This window comes from Miniopterus natalensis, chromosome 1 (genome assembly GCF_054644295.1).
Source record: "Miniopterus natalensis isolate mMinNat1 chromosome 1, mMinNat1.hap1, whole genome shotgun sequence".
NCBI classification, from domain to species: Eukaryota; Metazoa; Chordata; class Mammalia; order Chiroptera; family Miniopteridae; genus Miniopterus; species Miniopterus natalensis.
In genome coordinates, this window is record NC_142081.1 from 166,065,220 (window position 1) to 166,086,438 (window position 21,219).

The window sequence follows — 21,219 nt, forward strand, 5'->3', positions numbered from 1 at the left end:
GCTTAGTACCTCAAGATCCATCCCTGCTGCAGCATGTGTCAGAATTCCCTCCCTTTTAATGCTGAAAACGTTCTATTGCATGTATATACAGCATTTTCAACCCTTTGAATTTAGTTGAACAATGTTCCTTTCCTGAAAATATTTCTGAAGCTCACAAATTAGAACATTAAGCTGTTTAATAACACCTTAGAGTAAAAGAGGTAGAATTGTTTTATTATTTTCATTATTTCAGGAAAAAAATACAGATTTTTTTTCTGAATACTTTCTGTGCATGTGACATTATGCAAGGCTTAAAGACTAAATGAAAGTAGAAGACACCCGTTAGCCTTCAAAAAACAGCCTCAGGAGGAAGATGAATAAAATAATCAATGTATCCAAAGTTCGTAAACATTGGGGAGAAAATTATTTAGAATTTTTAATAGAAATAGAAAGCATAAACAGGCTAGGACAGAATTATTTGCAACATGCTTAAGTTCTTACAGAAGCTGAGTTCTGATGTTTCACACCACGGACATGTAAGATCTGACTATGCGGAGGGAGGAGAGCCAGAGGCTGTAGTAGGAAAAAGGAACAAAATCAGATAGCGATCAAAGCGAAAGGCCTGCCACGTTCTCCGCTTCTCGCAATCAGATTCTGCGTGCATTATGCCAGTATTTTATAAATTACTGAAAATCTTTTCTAATTCCAAATGTGTATCTTATCACATAGTCTATGTGAACCATGTGACCACGGTTATTTGCACAAGTATTTCCAGTTTATTCACATTCTAAATGCGTTTGACTTGAGATATTTTCTTTGCCTAAAGTACGGTTCTCATTAAAGTGGTAATTGTATTGTCATCTTTGGAAAGACTTAGATCATTTTTTCTAATAAAATGGTTTCAGAAAATTAAGATTGTAGTAGCAAGTAAGGAGATATTTGAAAATTACTATTTTTTACTGTAAGTTGGAAAGGCGTAAGAAAATGTTTGCATTTAAATTGATATGACCATATAAGAAATGTGTTATTTTTATATATGTCTGGAAATGAAATGAATCAAAGGCTAATGTATGTTTAGAAAGAATGTGCAGTTGCCTTGATGCGATTCTATGGCTGCTTTGTGATAGTCTGCATCTACATACAGACATACATAAAAATTACATGGAATCTTAAAATTGTACAGACAGAAGTTCTATATTTATGTGGTCCAGGGCCTATTTCGAGCAATTAGGCAAGTGAAGTTAGTCTGTGTGAAATCCTAGAAATGTCCAGTTTCAGAAATGGAAAATTGGATATGACAATAATACTGTTAGTTTTAAGAGCTGATTATATCAAGGCTTAGGGATTTCTTTTTTTCTTTTCTTTTTTTTTTTTAATATATCTTTATTGATTTCAGAGAGAGAGGAAAGGAGAGGGAGAGAGAGAGAGAGAAACATCAATGATGAGAGAGTCATTGATCAGCTGCAGCCCGCAACCCGGGCATGTGCCCTGACTGGGAATCGAACCCTGATCGCCTGGATCCTAGGTCGAAGCTTAACCACTGAGCCACGCCCTGCCGGGCAGGGATTTCTTGACAACTGTTATTTTACTTCTCTAAGCACAGTTCTAATCTTTAACAGCTTCCTATGAATTGTAATTTTATTTACTTTCTCAAAAGTACCTTTACTTTGAAAATATATCCACCACTTATAGAAAAATGATATTTAGAAAGTTTTGCATTTATATTTTAAAAACATATTGATCTCCTGATTTTATTAAATACAGACACAAAACATGTTTTCTTGTATTACATTACATGGAAGTAGCTCAAAGTTAATTAAATTGGACATTATGCTTAATATATCGTAAAAGAAAACTAAAAAATGTTAACACTAACAATATGTGACTGTATGTACAATAATTTTTAAAAAGTTATGCACGATTGTCTTCATATTTTATCCTTTTAGCATATTTTAGACCATGTAACATTGAATACTTTATTTGAATTTATAAATATTTTAAAAATAATCATATATATATATATTAACACATTGTTGTATTTATATAACTACAATTGTTAGGTTTTTACACACTTCCTTACTTTTTGATGCCAAATCATTTTTTTATTATGACATGTCTGATGCTGTTTATTTTCAGGCCCTGGAGTTATAATAAAAACTGTTAGCCTTATAAGAAAAAAATAGCTCATCAGAAGGCTGGTTTCCTGAGGGAGAATGCACCTCGCGTGTCTTTTATCTCCAGCCTTTGTGCTCCTAGGTGCTCTCACTGATCTTGATTTCTTGGCCGCCTACTATTTCTCTGACTCCTGCCAGCTTTACATTTTTCTTAGTTACTTTGGAACTTTTTTACCATGATTTTTCTTGTCTAAAATGACTGTCTTCTGTTCTTCCAAGGTTCATAATTTTCAGCTCTGTTTTGTTGAGGATCATTTTTAGATCACCCCGGCAGCACCAGCAATCAGACGGGTGAGGAAGCAGGAAGGGGAGGAAAATGCAATTACAACCTTAGCTGTTCAGGTGGAATGGAAAGAGCGGTGGTTTTCATAAAAAAGAGAGACACTTACCAAACTACACATTACATATACACACACACCAACACACACATAAACGTATTACTTTCACCTATTTTTCCTCAGCTCATTTAATGTACCAAAAAGTGGTGAAATGCCCTCAGCTGCAAATCCTCCACTCGTCTTCCTTCGCCGCCTCCCACTCGTGTGCAAGGCAAGGGTCGCTGCTGCCCGAGTCTGAAGTCTCCCCTGGAGGCCTCCGATCCTCACACCCACCCCTCCAGCTCTCACCCCACATTCAGTCCCACCTCTCACAAAGGCTGCAGAGGAAGTAAACCTCGTCAAAACCAAGCTGAAAAAGAGATTTATACAAGTCCAGGTGGCACTGACTAAAAGAATGTGAATAATTTCTAAGATTTCAGGAGAGCTTTTAAAAAAAATCTCCATGTCTGTATACTATTACAAACTCTAGCTGACAAGCATTACCCTATTTCACGTTACTCAGTTAAAAAATGGTTCCATGTATTCTTCATTTTAAATGAAATTTATTCTATCTTGTGATACAATATGACTCTAGTAGAATAAGAATTATGTTTTTTGGACAACAACAGAGCTTACAAAGAGCTACAGCCAACTGTATACATAGTAATTTAAATCTGTAATGATATATTCCATTTTATAGATTTAATCAATCAAAAATCAAAATGTTTGCCAAAATAACAAATACATCCCAGTGAAAAATCTGCCTGAATGCTAAAAGTTATTTCGCTATGCCTTATGATATTCAAAATTATTTAAATTCGTATAATTTAAACCTATAAAGAGAAGAATAAATAATGGGATAGTTTGTACTGATAAAATAGAAGATATATAAATAAAAATAAAGAATTTTCAAAGCAAAGGTGGAATGAATATACCCTTTAGGAACTGTGTCTTTACTCTTGTAATCTAAGCAATCTCTACCGGAAACTGGAAAATTTTGTTGTGCAAAGTTGTATAAAGGTAGTATTTCATCCAAATAGTTATTTTAATTAATTTTATTCTAATTTTTAAAAACATCTATTGATTTTATAGTTATCAGTGGTTTGCTATCATAACATGGGACCCTGAAAGATATTCCAATACCATGCATATCTCTAGAAAGTAACTAGCTACCAATCAGCTATTATGAATATGATTGTTTAGTAGCGGTAAATACTGTAATTATTATTAACACCACTGTTTTAGCCCTGGATGGTATGGCTCAGCTGGTTGGAGCTTCGTCCTGTCCACCAATATGTCTCAGGTTCAGTTCCTAGTCAGGGCACATTCCCAGGTTGCCAGTTTGATCCCTGGATGGGGTACGTACGAGAAGCAACCAACCGATGTTCCTCTCTCACGTCAACCTCTCTCTCTCTCTCTCCCTCTCTCTCTCAAGTCAATGAACATGTCCTCGGGTGAGGATTGAAATTTTTTTTTTTTAATAATGCAAATATGGCTAGGAAGTGCTAATGAAATTTCTCTTGTGAGACTAAGAATTAGTAGTATATGGACTTAAGTAAAAAAAGAATGGCAATCAATTAAAGTATAATTTTTCCATTAACTGTGTCCTAAAAGTCTCTGAAAGAAAGCAAAATCATTTGCCTGTGACGTGTGTTATCTATTAGCTGACACCACCATAAAGTTTCAGTGTTTATAATCTATTGGGATACTTGTCTCTGCAGTTCCCAGAATATGCCTTGGGAAGAAAGCAAGAGAAAGAACCATGACACTAGCAGGCTGAATGTAGTTTTAGCCACATGAAGGTATATATAATTTACTATGACAATTGAAATGCATATAAATCTTTGCCAAAAAGCCTGGGGAATATAAACAATGCTAAACTGTGAAAGACTCTGGGAGAGTAACTCAGAGCAAAGATAACAGACTAGAAGGATTTATCATGCATAGTGTAGAATAATGACCATTCTGCAGGCAATTTAAAAGGAGCCTCCTGCACCAGGCTGCAGAACTTCCTCCTCTCTCAACAAAGCAGCTCAAAAAATGATAAACGCAACCATAGAGAGAAGTGGCAGAATGCTTTCCTTAGAAAAAGCCCCTTGTCGCTAACTCAAGAAGTAGCTAACATTCTCTAATAGTTTCTTTGGCAAAAGGAATTACGAGCTTTGTCAATAATTTACAGAGAAATGTCATAATTTGGCAGGTTATTTATTCTTTGGTAATGGTCAAGGTTCCTTTTTGTGAAAACTATGGTAATTAAATGGCTATTCACTTACAATTAATTTAATCACTGAGGTCTAAATAAGACCCTTTACTAGTAAACAGCAATGTCACCATTTTTTAATATTACATGTGAGTTTTAAGAACAAGGTAATTTAATAAAACCTGTAAATTTTGATGTTCTGGCCATTGAAAAATCCCTCTAACAAATAGGCCACTGAACACAAAGAAATTGAATTATATGCCCTGACCCCCAGTTGACAATAACAAGAGTTCCATCAGTTACGTGCGTCCTTGATGACCTTGAGCCAAAATATTTCAGGAAGAGAGTGAAATTTCATGAATTACATTCTACCCATTTAAGTTTTAACAGGATTTAAAAAAATATCTAATTCATGTAGCATACTGTATCCAAAACTTAACCACTCTGTGCCACATACTGTTAATTTTTCTTTAGTTTTAGAGATCATTATAATTTTGAAGCCCAATATTTAACTGACAAAATTTTATTTCACAGAAAACGTTTAAGTTTCCACATGATTATCTTACAACATAACAGTTTAAGTTGTTTGTATTTTCAATTTTATTTTTAAAACAACCTTTTTATGTTACTTGAACAGCAAAGAAAAATTATTTAATTCAACTTAATTCAACAAGTACTGATTAATTAAATAAAATGATCAGGCACTATGCTATACTACTGAAAGATGCGCATTTATAACGTAGCCATAAAAAATTTCTAGCATGCAGAAACACACACATGTGCATACACACACGCAAATTGAATGACATTCTAGAATTGATTAATGTTGAATACATTACTTAAGAATTATGAAAATTATATTTTACATTAAAGTTAATCAGTTTTACTCTGTATGGCACAAATCCTCTCTTGAGGCTAAAAGTAATTGACAGGATATTTCCAACTCTCTTTTTCTTAAGCTTATTTCAAAATGGTTCAGTAATTATATGTTAATAGAGAGGAATGTTAAAACAAAAACAAAACAAAACAAAAGTAATGCTAGAAGAAGATGACTTCCTTAATCTTAACATTTCAAAAAAAAATATTTGTTTGCTCTTAACATGGCAAGTTGAGATAAAAAAATTAAAAAACTAAGTGATGTATTACCCATCAACATAATATTAAGAGCTGCAAACATGCTGAAATAATATTTAGAGGTGAGTTCAAATCTATCTCATTATGCTATGTAATATGTACTGTGAATCTCAAAGTATAATAATACATTGTTCAAAACAAGTTTCTTACTACATCTCATTAATGCTTTCTATTTGAAATTTAGCTAAAGATGTATAGAATAATACAATTTTGTTGTCTCCAAGTCTTCTTAACTAAAAGTCCCTTGCCATAGTATATCTCTTAAATTTCTTACTTAAGCCAGTGTGTTCTTTGTGCTTTTAATCTAAATCACAATATAAACCATCGGGACATATCAATGTCCCAGTACTGAAAATGTGCCTCTTTTCACTGTGACTATAGAATACTGGTCAAATTCACATTACTGTATACTTAATGTCATCAGGTGCTCACAGAAGTGCTGAGGGTTCTAAATACCTATACGATATATGATTGTTTACAGACTCTTAGGAGATCCAACTGTTAGGAAGGGTTGGCTGTTTTGCTAGTCAAGGTTCGTGTAAAAAAACTGTCACAACTAATAGCAATTCCTAAAATGCATGAGGTGTAATCCTGTTTGCAAATTGTTTTGTGACTCACGGCACAGCATTTGAACCTGTGTTTTGCTGTGCAATGTCAGGGTTATTCTGATCATCTTTTATGATATTGTAATGTTACCCAAGTCTCATGCTATAAAATAATTTTGGTTTATAATCCTCAAGCATCAAAATGGTTGGGTTAGCAACATTTGAAATTGAACAAATACGTACATTATAGATGCTTCAAATATTAGAACAGGTAGTCTATCTGCAGCAAATTGTTGATTTCCAATTTATATTCAAATAGTTACTGAGATCCTATTACAAATTTCTTGAAAATACAAATAATCTCATTGTAAATCCAGATGTGTTTAATTGTATCATGCTATTTTCTATAATTCCAAAAGATAATAGTGTTCCAATGTCTCATTTTTCATGTATGATTTTTTGACTTTTATATATTTTGTTGGCACAGCATTCGATTAAATTACATTATTTTTGCAAGATAATAATAGCTTCACTTTTTACTATAATAAAATACAAGAGAATTTTTTATTTTTAGTTTTTATTTATTGATTTTAGAGAGAGGGACAGAGAGAGTGACATCAATTTGTTGTTCCACTTATTAATGCATTCATTGGTTGCTTTTTGAATATGCCCTGACTAGGGATCGAACCTGCAGCCTTGACGTGTCTGGATGACACTCTAAGTTACCTGGCCAGGGTCCAAGATATATTTCTAAAATGTAAAAACTGACAAAGAATAAAGCATTATCCACCTATTACTGACATTTTCACTAATGTCTAGAGATACCTCTGTGTTCCTATATACACCTTTTACATATTTTAAGCATTATTCTCTAACAGCTTTCCCTATAAACGTATTTTCTTGATATATTTTTGTATAAATATGTATTGATCTACATGATCAATATTAGCGGAGATGTGCTATTCTTTTACTTGGTGTGTAATACACATTCCCTGGACACACATTCTAATTGCTTCTATCATAAAGCAATATATGCTTATTTATTCAACAATGTTTGGTAAATGTTAAAAAATACTCATGGAATGCTTACCATGTACCGTGCATTGCAGTGTTCACCTGAATAATATATGTTTGTGAACTTCTTTAATTGTATTTGTAAGAATAATAGGGGAAAAAACCGTTATAGAGAATAAGCTCATTTGCAGTTAACATGTATTGACAAATTTTCTTTCCTAATTTACAATATCAGGATGTCTTTTTTTCTTGTTCTCAATAACTTAATTTTTGATAATGATGAGTGGAAAAATATTTCATTTATTATTAGATTCCATTTATTGGATCACTAGTAAATTAATTTTTTCATACTCTTATTTGTGATTTGTACGCATTTTTCTGGAGATTGTCTGTTCGTTGTCTTTGCACACATCTTCTCCATTTAGATGTTTTCATTGTTATACGTATAAAGTCTTTTTAAATTAGTGGACAGGTCACAGACACATTTTTCCTATTTTACTGGAAAATTAGTTTTTATGGATCTAAATAAATCAATGATTTATACTTTCTGTTTTGCGTGGCCTATTTAAACCTATTTTCAACCTCTGGTCTTTAAGAATGTTGATTTATGTTTTATTCTCACAGTTTTCTCTTCTTGTGTGCTTTCAATAATTCCCATGGTCTAGAAAATATCACTAGTGAATGAACGAAATAAAAACTGTTTCCTTCCTAGAACTTTCAACTCTGTATTAATCGGCCATTGTGGCATCTCAATATCTTTTTTTTTTTTTAATTTTATTTTTGTTTAAAATATTACAGATGTCCCTTTTTCTCCCAGTGACCCCTTCTACCCCGTTCTACCCCCCTCCCCAGTCCCTTTCCCCGTGATTGTCCGTGTCGTCGGGTTGTGCATATCTGCATATAAGTTCTTTGGTTACTCTCTCCCCCTCCCTCCCTCTGACATTCGTCAGTCTCATCTATGCTTCCATGTCATTGAATCTATTCTGTTCATCAGTTTATTAAGTTCTTTAGATTCCACGTATAAGTGAGACCATGTGATGTTTGTCTTTCTCTGCTTGGCTTATTTCACTCAGCATAATATTCTCCAGGTCCATCCACACTGTCCCAAGGGGTACAAGATTCTTCTTCTTCACAGCTGCATAGTATTCCATGGTGTGAATGTCCCACAGCTTTTCATCCACTCATCTACTGATGGGCACTTGGGCTGTTTCCAGATCTTAGCTATTGTAAACTGTGCTGCTATGAACATCGGGGTGCATATATTCATTCTGATTAGTGTTTCAGGATTCTTAGGATACATTCCTAGAAGTGGGGTCACTGGGTCAAAAGGCAGCTCCATTTTTAATGTTTTGAGGAACCTCCATACTGTTTTCCACAGTGCCTGCCCCAGCCTGCATTCCCACCAGCAGTGTACTAGGGTCCCCTTTCCCCACACCCTCGCCAGCACATGTCGTTTGTTCATTTGTTGATGGAGCCATTCTGACAGGTGTGAAGTGACACCTCATTGTGGGTTTAATTTGCATCTCTGATGATGAGCGACGTTGAGCATTTTCTCATGTGTCTCTTGGCCATCCGTATGTCCTCTTTGGAGAAGTGTCTATTCAGGTCCTTTGCCCATTTCTTAATTGGGTTGTTTGTCTTCCTCTTGCTGAGTAGTATGAGTTTTTGTACACTTTGGAAATTAGCCCCTTATCAGATGCATCCTTGGCAAATATGTTTTCCCAGACCGTGGGGTTCCTTTGTATTTTGAGGCTATTTTCTTTTGCTGTGCAAAAGCTTTTTAGTTTGATATAGTCTCATATGCAACACATGGCATCTCAATATCTTATATATCTTCCAGACACCTCTGCAGGGATTCATTAGAATTTGACACACAAAGCTGGGGGAATAGATTCAATGTGAAAACATTCAAGTTTCTTTTCCAAATTCTAAGAATTGATGAAAATTGAAATGAAGTAATTCTTGGGAAAATAAATAGGAAAATGTATTTCATAATAAATTATCTTGCAGTGTAAAAGTGCCATTAAAATGCCCTCAGGTTCATGTGGAAGGTTTTCAACTTCTGAACTGTTCATCTGCCTCCCCTGAAAACTGTTTGTGGATTTATCAGTACTTAAATTACTGTGATAATGAGAAACCATAGTCACCCTAGGCGTTTTGTTTTGTATTTGAATCTATTGGACTTGGGGAATGGCAAATTAATATAAACTTGTCTAATCCCAGAACAAATGAAATATCTCAGTTATAAGCACAACTGATTGTATATGTGTATATATACACCCAGCTGTGTAGGTATGTGTGTAGATAGCCATATTATAAGTATATTTATTAAAACTCTTAGATTGTATGTCACAATGTCATTGCTTGAAAGGGGTCTCTGACTATTAAGAAAATGACTACTATTTAAAAAATTACCAATTATATGACATTGGTATTTCTGAGATCTCACAACCACAGTTCAAATATTTGAAATTCTTAATCTAGATACCTATACCAGTCTTCTGTTCAATACATTTTCTCGTATTTGGACCTGCTCTGTATCCTATCCCTACCTCCCTGCTACCTCCAATACCAAGCTCAAGCTCCTTATGGCATACGAGGTCCTCATAATGTTCTCATAGTGCGTGTGCATGCGGGTATGTGTTCTGCGGGAGGAAGTGTGCTGTGGTGATGGATGCTCTGAGAAACTGGGACAGCTTATCATGTCTAATGTAAACGGTAATGTGGGCATTATGATCAATCCTGGAAGTTCGCTAGAACTACGGTTGGCAACGAAGTGAACAAACTGATTACAAACTTAGACCAGTGAAGAGGAGAAGTGGTTTGCTGTCCTCTGCATGTGCTCTTTCTTGTCCCACGTTATTGCTTTGCCCCTTGCATCTTACTAAATTCATTTGTGGAATTGGCTTGTCACTTTATGCCTCTTACTTTCATACTTTTTATATTATAGTTTTAAATATCTGTCCATACAGCTTTTAAATTTCCCAATTTTAGAACCGTGTCTGTTTTCCTACAGAAGTCTTGCTTTGCAGGTGCTGATTATACAGTGTAATAGCACTTTGTCTTTTTTGTCTGCGTATTTCATGACTGTAGACTCTAGATTTTCTTTCCAAGGTCAGCAAAATTATACATGTTGGTTGTTGGTGGTTTGAGTGTTAAAACTTTTTGTCATCATTGTTGGGTATGGTATTGGAGATGGTTCTCTTATTTTTCAGATGCATAAACACTATCATACGTATCCTATCTTACCAGCTTTCTTGATTCCATTTTAACTTGATCACTTAATTATCTAGGTGGCATCATAAGCCTGCAAAGAAACGGTTAACAGAGAATGAAATGGTTCATTTAGTTCCAGTGAAGTAATGTAACAAGTGAATCATTTCTAAGAAATAAAACAACCGATTCAGCAATACTAAGTCAGCAGCAGGTATGTTAGTACATCAAGGCAGAGTTTCGTATAATAATACTTGATGCTTATTTCTTATAAAAAAGGAAACAGAATTCATGTTTCCTTTTTGTTCAGACTTTTAGGCTTTTAACCTTTGGAAACAGTGTAACAGAACTGTACTAACTAATAAAGCAATATAAGCGAAGTGATAATGCAAGTGCACAGCACTCTGTCAGGCCTTCACGTTCCTCTTTACAATTCCGTTCCCTGGCGAACGCTTCCTGTCCCTTTAATTTTGCTTTGTACACACGGCAACTTCCCATGGGAGCAAGCTTTTATCTGACAGGGAAGGAGAAAGTTGTATACATCTTTGGATGCCAAAACAAGGATAAGAGATGGAAGTTATTCAGAAAAGTTTGGCTTCACTGAAGTATGTTATTAATACAACTATTTAAAAATCATTTTATCAAAAATCTAAGATTAATCACTCTTTCTATTTTCTTCCTACAGACAGAAGTTATTCAGAATACTTTAAATCCAAACACCTTCCAGTGTACATTACTGTTGTCCAGCGTCTTATTCTCATATATGAATACAAATCATCATTATTATATTCATTATTATTTTATATAGAATTATCCACATACCCACAAGTTTCTTTGCTCAGTATTGTTTAGTTTATCTCACCTATTAAGTGTGGAATCAATTTGTTTTTCTCCAAGTTGATCCTTTAGATGTTCGTCTACTAATAGAAGGCTCTACTGGGTGTAAGATTTGGTGGTCTAACTAATAATGCCTTTAATTTACATTTTCATTGAAAGACACTCCATTTCGCTTATCTCCTACATGGAGTTCTGGAATCTTGAGGAACTGAACTAAGCTGTGTAGAAATGTATAGAACATTGTTTTATCTTTCTTCCACTAAATTTGAACAGAGCCAGGTCTGCATAGCATTCCTCTCAGAACTATATTCTGTTTCTATTTATTGTTCATCCCATCTCACCATACCAGCCACATTCAGCTCAGGATGTAAACAATAAAAATTGGTCACCATTTTCTTTCTCCATGGTTCACTATGAATATTCCATCACATAAATTAAGTAGTGTCTTTTGTTTAATTTTTTCCAATTACAGGTGACATACTATATTATATTAGTTTCATGTGTACAACATAGTGATTAGACATTTATATAACTTATGAATTGATCAACTCAGTAAGTCCCAGGACACATCTGACACAACACATAGTTATTACAATATTACTGACTATATTTCCCATGCTCTACTTTATATCCACATGACTATCTTCATAACTGACTCATAACTGCTCTTAGAACTTCTCCTTCCTAGTAGATTGGTGATATCAAGAAAAAGTAGAGGTCAGTGGGCAAGTTTCACCTAGAGTTTTAAGTGAGGAATTCAAGGTTTTAGGTAATCAAGGACACTAATCATTTCTGAAAATGTCTCCACTATTTTTCTTCTAGATGTCTCTTTTTTCAGCAATAATATGAAGCATAGGTTTCAGTTAAGTATTTAATGTCATCTGTAATCAAGAACTATCAATAATAATTATTATCATACAAATTATATGCCACACTAAATAACTTAATCTTTGTAAGCTTTAGTCTGGATGTTTTGATTATTAATTGGCTTTATATCTGCATATATGCAAAGATCAAATGCATGCCACCAGTAAGTCAAGAATAAAATATTTCACTTGTCTACTGCCAACTTTTATTATTTCTAAAATTGGATCTTTGAAAATACAAGTTGTGCATTGCAGTTAAAATTTATACTGTTGGCCAATTTCTTATAGAAGAAACTCTAATCATAAACAAAATGATAGTAATTAATATGCTCAGGTTAAAAGAAAATAAGGGCAGGCATCTGGCCTATGTACTTGAGTGAATCTGGCTTATAAAATCTTTTAGATGATTTAAATCTGATATCATTTATATCATTGCCCTCTTTCTTAATCATTCAAAATTTTAAAAAGATATTTTTGAAGAAGTAAAATATTTAAATCCTTCAAATATGTTTTATCGTACAGAATTTAATTCGATCACTGATGGTAATTTTTATGTAAAAGCTCTATAATAAATAGCTTTCAGAAATTTAAAATATATATATATTTTAGACCTATGGAGTTAAAATGTTTTTTACTCTGATTCAGAATATTAGTCTTATAAAAACTAAATATTGTAACAAACGTTAAAGAAACAATACTTTAATCTATCTAGAATTTATTCTAATATGTTGCATCCAATGCTATGCCAATCCATTTCTACTCTAAACTATTCTCATTCCCCTTCCCTTCCCTTCCCTTCCCTTCCCTTCCCTTCCCTTCCCTTCCCTTCCCTTCCCTTCCCTTCCCTTCCCTTCCCTTCCCTTCCCTTCCCTTCCCTTCCCTTCCCTTCCCTTCCCTCCCCTCCCCTCCCCTCCCCTCCCCTCCCCTCCCCTCCCCTCCCCTCCCCTCCCCTCCCCTCCCCTCCCCTCCCCTCCCCTCCCCTCCCCTCCCCTTCTTTTCCTTTATATAATGCTGAGAATAACACACTGATTACACTTTTAAATTTACTAATGGGTCACAGCCAGCAGTTTGGAAAATGCCACCTTATTAAAATAAATACACTTGAATTACATATGTTATTACATAATGATATGACCACTTCCATTTATCAAGAAAAAAACCCTAAAACTTGGCTAAAATATGATAAGAGTTACACAAATCAAGTTCAGCATCTTAGATAATTTAAGATCCTGGACAATGCATTATACCTACTACATAATCATAATTCAGCTCCGAGCCAGTTACTCAAGTTCAATATACTCGGCATTATAAATAATCTTCTAGATTATTCATGCATGCTAAAAGTCATTTTGTAACCTATGTCCTTTAACCTTGATAAATTGTCTTTTTTCCTGCCATTCTTCTAGCCTATGCTACCTCATTCCAGTAAGTACAGAGCATTTCAGAAAATGTATGTTTTGTTCTTTTAAAAGGAAACTGAGGGGATAAAAGGTAACTGAAACTAATCTAAAGGCTTACATAAGCAGTTAGTAACTCTCCCTTACTAGCACAAATGTTCAAAGATCACAAACTATAAATGCCAAGTGCATTTCATAAGTAGTTTTATAGTTTATCCATGTTGAAAGGCTTGGAAGGACATGGATTTTCCTGAAGGTATTTAGAGCTTCTAAGTTCTCTGATTCACCGTCATTGTGGATTCTGCCAATAGTCACTCATGTAGCTCACTGACACACATATTTGCTTAGAATGATAGCTAGTTTTGCACAGACATTTCCACCATTAACGGCATCATAAAGCACTATCGAAAGTGATGTCTTACATGAAGATTATTAGAATGGTCATAATATGACAACTTATGTACACTAATCACAGGTGCTCGATGACTATTTGTCTAATATAAATAGATTCTCATAAGCTTTGTATTTTTTCCAATACCCAAGGTTGGAAACGCAATTAAAACTGTAGAAGACTCTATTGCATTCATTTGCATCATACCTTCTTGGGAAGCAGATTTTCATTATGAGTAATAAAGTGGCTATTTTAAAATATTTTTCAACAAATAATGTTAGCTTACATTTCAGGACAACAAATGGCTATATAAATAATGATTGTATTAGTAAATATAAAAACAAAAGAAAAATGACCTACCTTTATCTGCATATTTTCTAATTTAAAAAAATCAAATGACAGAGTTAGATATTTATGCCGTCCTCATTTGCCATGCTATTACTAAGTTTTGTTTATATATAATCCTAAATAGCTTTTAACTCATGATTAGAATTTTTGACTTATGAGTTATTTTTTTTCATTAGAATGTATATGTATACATTGTCTTTTTGCAGTAAATTTAGAGAGAATTGATTGCAATAGTCTAGTTATGTCACATCATCACTCTTACTGACACTTTAAAAAGTAGTCTTGAAAATAAAATAATTGTGAAATATTCCTTTGACAATACTCTTAATTTACTATTTATCAAGTTTCTTTGCTTAAAAGTGGAGCTCACAGTCAAGATTAAATTTTCAATAGGGACTTTAACATAGGATCTCTTTTAAAAGAAAATAGTTATATTCTGGTAATTGTGAGCCAACATTTTTATTATGGCAGTATATAATGAAGATGTTTTGATTTTCTTATCCAGATAAAATTCTTTAGTAATCTATTTATTCCTAATGGTAGTATAAATAGGAGATACAAAAGTGATGTTTCTACTGTAATCAATATGCCCATAATGTTAATAGAGACAATAACCTACTTTCACATGCAATATTAAATACATCTTACATGAGATCAAAGTCCTCCAGTTTTGCTTTATTTCCTTACCTGATAATATGTTCATTGAGTTTTGAGAGAGAGAGAGAGAGAAATATCAATGTGAGATGTGAGAGAGAAACTCCCATACAGGCCCAAATGGGAATCGAACCCACAACCTAAGCACGCGTCCTGACCAGGAATCGAATCTGCAATCTTTTTGGTGTATGGGATGATGCTCCAACCAACTGAGCCATCCCCGTTTTAAATGAAGATGTTTAAGCTTTTCACTAAAGAATAAGTCTCATAAAGAGCATAAGTCAGACATAGGCCACATTCCTTGGTAGATGTCCACAGATTGACTGCATCTACATAACCAGTCTCCAGGTTAAAAAGCAGAAAATTACCACCCCTTAAGCTCCCATCTTGCTTTCTTTCAGAACTATCCCCCGCTGCTTCTTTACACCCTGCCAAGGGTAACCACTAGCTCCATTTTGGACACTGGATAATCATTGTTTTCACTTCCTAAGATCTAATCTGTCTTCCAATGAAAACTTCTAAATTTTAAAATGTGTTTACATTGTGCTGACAGTAAATGTTATTTTTCATTGAATAGATCCTAAGTGGTACCCTTCCCGAGTTGGCCTGCAGCTAGAATGTGGTAAGAACCAACTTTCACCTACCTATTTATTTAATTTGGAATCCCTTTTCTGTCACCAATGGCTAATAGTTATCACTTATTAAATGGAAGCACTGTCGTAAATGCCATGAATACATTATTGCATGTGATCCTTCCAATGAGTGCGAATGCTCCACTTTTATGAATGAAGAACTTTACTCTCAAAGAGATAATTTTTGCCCTTCACTGTCTGTGCATATTGGAGGCAGGATCTGAACTAACATCTTTCCGTCTCTAAAAGCTTTTACTGATCTGCTCCTTCATGCTTCTGCTTTCTAATATATTCTCAGGAATCTAGGTTACCTTTCTCTCTCTTCCTCTCCCCAACTTTTTGCTATACTAAAGCAGGATAAGTGAGGTAAGTAAGAACAGAAACAAATGAATTACAAGGAGAATTATTATGTCCATTATTAAGCCTTGTTTTTATTCCTATTCTCCCTGTTCAGAAAATTTATAAAAAGATATACTTAAAAATGAGTCCTGCTAAGAATCATTGTTATTGACATTGGATCAGCTTGACCTTGAAATTGGAATTGTTCAATAAATGTTGTGGGTAGAATGTAAATTTTAGAGGAATACTTAGTCAAAGTCCATAATAGTAACAAGAGGCATCTACTAAGAAATTTCAACCTTTAAAGTTTTCCATACAATGGTGAACTGTATTTTTGTGGTGCTTTTTAAATATTCAGACTATAATCTTTCAGATAACACATTCACATATGAACAAAGGATGATTTTCTTGTATCTCTCTAATATGTAATTGCTCTCATTGTTATCTTATACATCCCATCTTTGTCTGAGACCTCTATGTTGAAAACACAGAAATTCATGGCATTCTTAGAGTCACATTTTCTTGATGGTCTCAAATTCTTCCAAGTTCAGAATTTCAAGGTGAATTCTCATCTGGGTAGAGTTTAAAAGAGACAAATCATTGTCTTGTTTATTTTTGTCTCTGCAGGGCTTAATGTGTGCCAAGCACATAAATACCTTTCAACACATAGATTATGAAATAATAGAAAATGAAATAGCTGTATTTTTTGGACTTGACTCATATAAAGAAGATGCTGAGAATGTCACAGACATCAATGTCAAATGTAATTTCAATTTGAAGGACACTGTAAGGGATTGGGGAACTTTGTTAGTTCAAACTTTCTGGTAAATGTGAATTTTTACTTTCCCCTCACATTTATTTACCTTATTGACTGTACCAGTGTGTGATCTGAACGAAATACAGCCAAGTATCCTTGCATAGGAATGCGATGACATATTTAAAAAGAAGAGTCAATTAATTTAGTGAGATAAGCAGACTGGTGCAAAGGAGAGTTTATTTGGGGTAACTCAGAATTTTAAACCTGACCCTCTACTTACATATCTACAGGGCCTTCTTTTGTAAAGTGGAACTGATAAAGAACCTAACATATTTTTTTGTAAGATTGTGTTCATAGAACACTGTAATGATTTGCACATGGTAGATGCTTTAACAATCATAGTTACAACTATAAATGCACTTATAATATTAAGACAAAAAGACTTAACAGCAAAATTATTCAAGGCCTGAATATTTACATATACTTACTACCAGAATATATTTGCCAGAATGATTGCACTACAAACAATGACCTCATGTGAATTTAGTCTTTTACAGTTTTCTCACACAAAAAGTCATCACAAAAACATAAATAAAATTGCAAGCATTGATTTTTATGTGAAAAACAACAAACATTTATTGAGCTCAATGGTTCTGCTGAATTTGGCTGGAGGGAATTGCCCTTACTTGGCTTGGCCTACTCATGCAGCTGTAATAAGTTGGTGAACTGTTGGGGACTGACTGTTGAGGATAGTCACAACTACAACCACTTCTCTCTGTTCTAGGATAGTCACAGCTGCAACCACTCCTCTGTAGTCTCTCATGCTTCAGAAGAATATTATGAGCTTGTTCTCATGGTGGAATCAGGGATATAAACAAATGAGCACAAACACTCAAGAATTCCTGAGGCCAGGGTTGGAACTGGCATCTGATCCCTTGCCCTGCACCCTGTTTGCTAACGCAAGTCATTAGGCTAGCCCATATTAAGGAGCGAGGAAATAGACACCAATTCTTATTAGGGGGAACTAAAAGTCATATTGTAAGTGGTCTGATATGAAAATTGTGAAGAATTGCAGCCATGAATGCAACAAATCTGTCATACCAACTGGCAACTCAAATGTGTTGTCTCTTCCCACCTTGATTAGTTACCAGGACTTCATAATGTCCTGGAAGTAGGGGGTTGGGTTTCTGATTCTTAGAATCATTGGCTTTCTACAATATAAAGATGGAGTATGGGTAGAGCTGGCCCTTCTCTTTATATATCTGCTCCAACCATCTACACCCATTATACAACAGCCTTGACAAACCCCTACACTTAGCATATCTGGCTCATTCTTGAGAGGAAATACCCAAGGAAGATGTATTGCTTGAGTTAATTATGCAGAAAATTCAAGGCCTTAAATGACTGAAGTGTGACACAGGAAGTAATGGCATGGGCTCACATTAGACATGTTCTCTTGGCCCTACATTTTCCTCTCCCTTTGGAACAGGACATAGGCATGGAAGACCAAAGACAGAGGTCCCTGATAACAGAGTCTAAGAATGGTATAATTCATGACATGACTGGATTCTGTCAGATTGTGTTATTCACATATCATCTTGATGGAGCCACATTTTAAAATATAATGCCAGTGCTCTGTACTTTAAAGTTAGCAAGGGTGATAAAAGAGTAGAAACTAATTGACTCCCCAAAGGTGTCAATAGGTACATGTTGGAAAGATGTTGTTAGTGCACTTTCATGCGGTAAAAAGCCATCAGAATTTTTTGTCCCTATTAACATTTAATGTTGTTATACATGATTGTCACAATGACATCATTGACCATTTGGATATCAAAGTCTTTACCTTGATCCATGTTTCATTAGCTTCTTATTGTTGTGCAACAAATTACCACAAATTTAGCAGCTTAAAATAACACTAATTCATTAGTTTGAAGACACAGTGTGGCTAGATCTTCTGCTCAGTAATCTTTGCTGCATATTTCTCTAACTACTTCAAAATTCTGGAGTGCGAGAAAGCTCTAACTGTTTCCATTGTCTTCTTTTTAAAATGAATACATAAATAATAACAAGTCCCATGGGTTTAAATTTTAATGATCTTCATGTACTTATGGACACATCTACCCAACTACCTACTTGACAGCTCTCTCTTAAATGTCTGATGGCTACCACACACCTGGTGTACCCTAACTGAAATATTGTCACCCACAAACCCTGCTCCTTCCTCAGACTTCTTCATGTCAGTTAATGAGGTTGCAATGCACCTAAGGGATCATGCCAAAGATATAAGATCAGCTTTTATCTCACTGAATCCTCTCTTCTCAAGTTCAACTGACTCTATATCCAAAATATATCTGTAACTGATGAATTTTTAACATTTCCATCACTGTGACTTTAATCCAAACAAAAGTCATTCACCTCTTGACAAATTCTAAGTGCCTCCTGAATAATCTCCTTGTTTCTTCTCTTCCCATTTTCCACAGTATCACAGTGGTCTTTTAAAAAGCAACCCCTGCCTCTCCCCTGGTGCTTTGCAATAACCACTGAAATAACTTTACCCCAATTAATTTATTCTATAATAAAACTATTTAGAGAACAGCTGAGATGTATATGTACTGACACCCCAAATTATACTATAAGAGTACCTTGTATCATATTTGAGTATGACATTATCTAATATTACATTTTCTTAGAACACAGTAAGATATTAGCTATTGGTAGCCGAGATAGCACTGGGAAACCACTGTGTATTTGAAAATTTCCTAGATATATTTTATAAAATGGGTATATTGGCAGTTTATTTTACTTCAAAAATTTATTGTACATCACAATTTCTATGTAAAATTTATCTTAGATTTTATTGGTTCCTCATTAAAATTTATTTATCATTATGCCTTGAAATTGTATTAAAATAATATTTTCTTATTATTTAAGGTGGGCCTTTTTTGAAGGACTACATAACCATTCAAAGTGTTGCAGACTCCTCCATTGTCACACTTTATTTTACAGACCTAGGCCGGCAGGTCAGTTGGACTACAGTAAGTATTAATTTAACATGAAATATATGTGCCTCAAATTTTGATGTGAAATATTTGCTGATGTGAAACATTTCTCTTAAATAATTTATGGTGAAACAAAACTTTGTACCAAAGGGTATTTCAAACTGTCCCTTTTTTACTGTGATCAGTGGCTAAAATTCCATTCAAGAATCAGAGAAATGGAAGAAGAAACAGTTGAAAGAAGGAAGATGAATTTCTTTCTATATGTCAGACTCTCCAGTGACTGATGACCTCATTTTGGCTCCTCCTGTGCCTTGTCACTTTAATGGTATTTCTTCAACTTTCCTTCTGGGAGTCTGGTGGTGACAAAGAACCTTTGGACATTGGAAAAAAGGGAGACGAAATATGCAATAGAAATGTTCTAACAGGGGGAGACATTTTAGAAACTAAGAGTAAAGTAGTAAGACTTCTTTGGGCTGGGAGGAGGGTGTTGCTTTGGCTCTACTTGGTGATTGACTCCAATGGCACTAAAAGAATGAAGACTCCATTAAAAGACGTGGAAGGCTAAGAAACAACATACTTGTCACCAGTTCACAAGTTATGAGCCGTTGAAGAGTGTGAAACACACTCAGTAGCAAGAAATGCGGTGTGACCTTCAGAAACAGGCAATGAAATGTTTTATCTAATAAATAGTTTTGACATCAGTATACAAATAATAGTGCAATCATTCTACTTTTCAGTTAAATACAATTTATTTATATTGTTTAGACTTTAAAAAATTTTTTTTTCTGATTGTATTCCATTATATATCTGTGATGTGGTTACACTTTTAATAATTTCTATTCATAGTGGCTTTCCTTTTTGCAGGCATTAGCAATCAAAATTATCATCTACATTGCTTTGAGTTTTCCCTTTATATAACAGCAATCAATTTTTAAAATTGTTACAAACGAGATATTTTATGCATTATTATTTAATTCTCAAAGAGAAAATTCAAATTTCCATTCATTCATTGATATATTGTCACATTCTCTACTTTTCTAACAATTTTTCCTTTAACATATATAATCTTACTGTGTGTATATATATATATATATATATATATTGTTTGTTTGTTTTTGTTAAGTAGTTGCTTTAGTTTCCAAAGTTTGTTGAGCTCTCTCATATTAATTTGTTGCACTAAAAACTGAGTTTAGAATATTCTGAATCTTTGTGAAGTGTATCTTAATGTTTACAAAACAACCTAGTGATGCAGACATTGTAAGCAAAGGGTTTCATACTTAAATGTGATATCTACAGACCTTTGCTAAAAGAGATTTTAGACAAGCAGATTTTGATCTCCAAATGTTAAAATATTCAGTCTTTGTCTACATTTATAATGAAAAGGGAATTCTGTCTACAGAAGATGTGTCAGAGTAAGCGGCAT

General features: G+C 34.2%; 1 protein-coding gene across 1 annotated transcript in view; it reads left to right on the forward strand.

Annotated features, from left to right (window-relative positions):
- TECRL (trans-2,3-enoyl-CoA reductase like) overlaps positions 1 to 21,219 on the forward strand; it is a 61,995-nt gene that overhangs the window by 22,589 nt on the left and 18,187 nt on the right. Inside the window, exons 3-4 of the mRNA XM_016202978.2 lie at positions 15,647 to 15,691; positions 19,729 to 19,832. Of these exons, the coding sequence (XP_016058464.1) occupies positions 15,647 to 15,691; positions 19,729 to 19,832 (149 nt within the window). The remainder of the gene's footprint in view (positions 1 to 15,646; positions 15,692 to 19,728; positions 19,833 to 21,219) is intronic.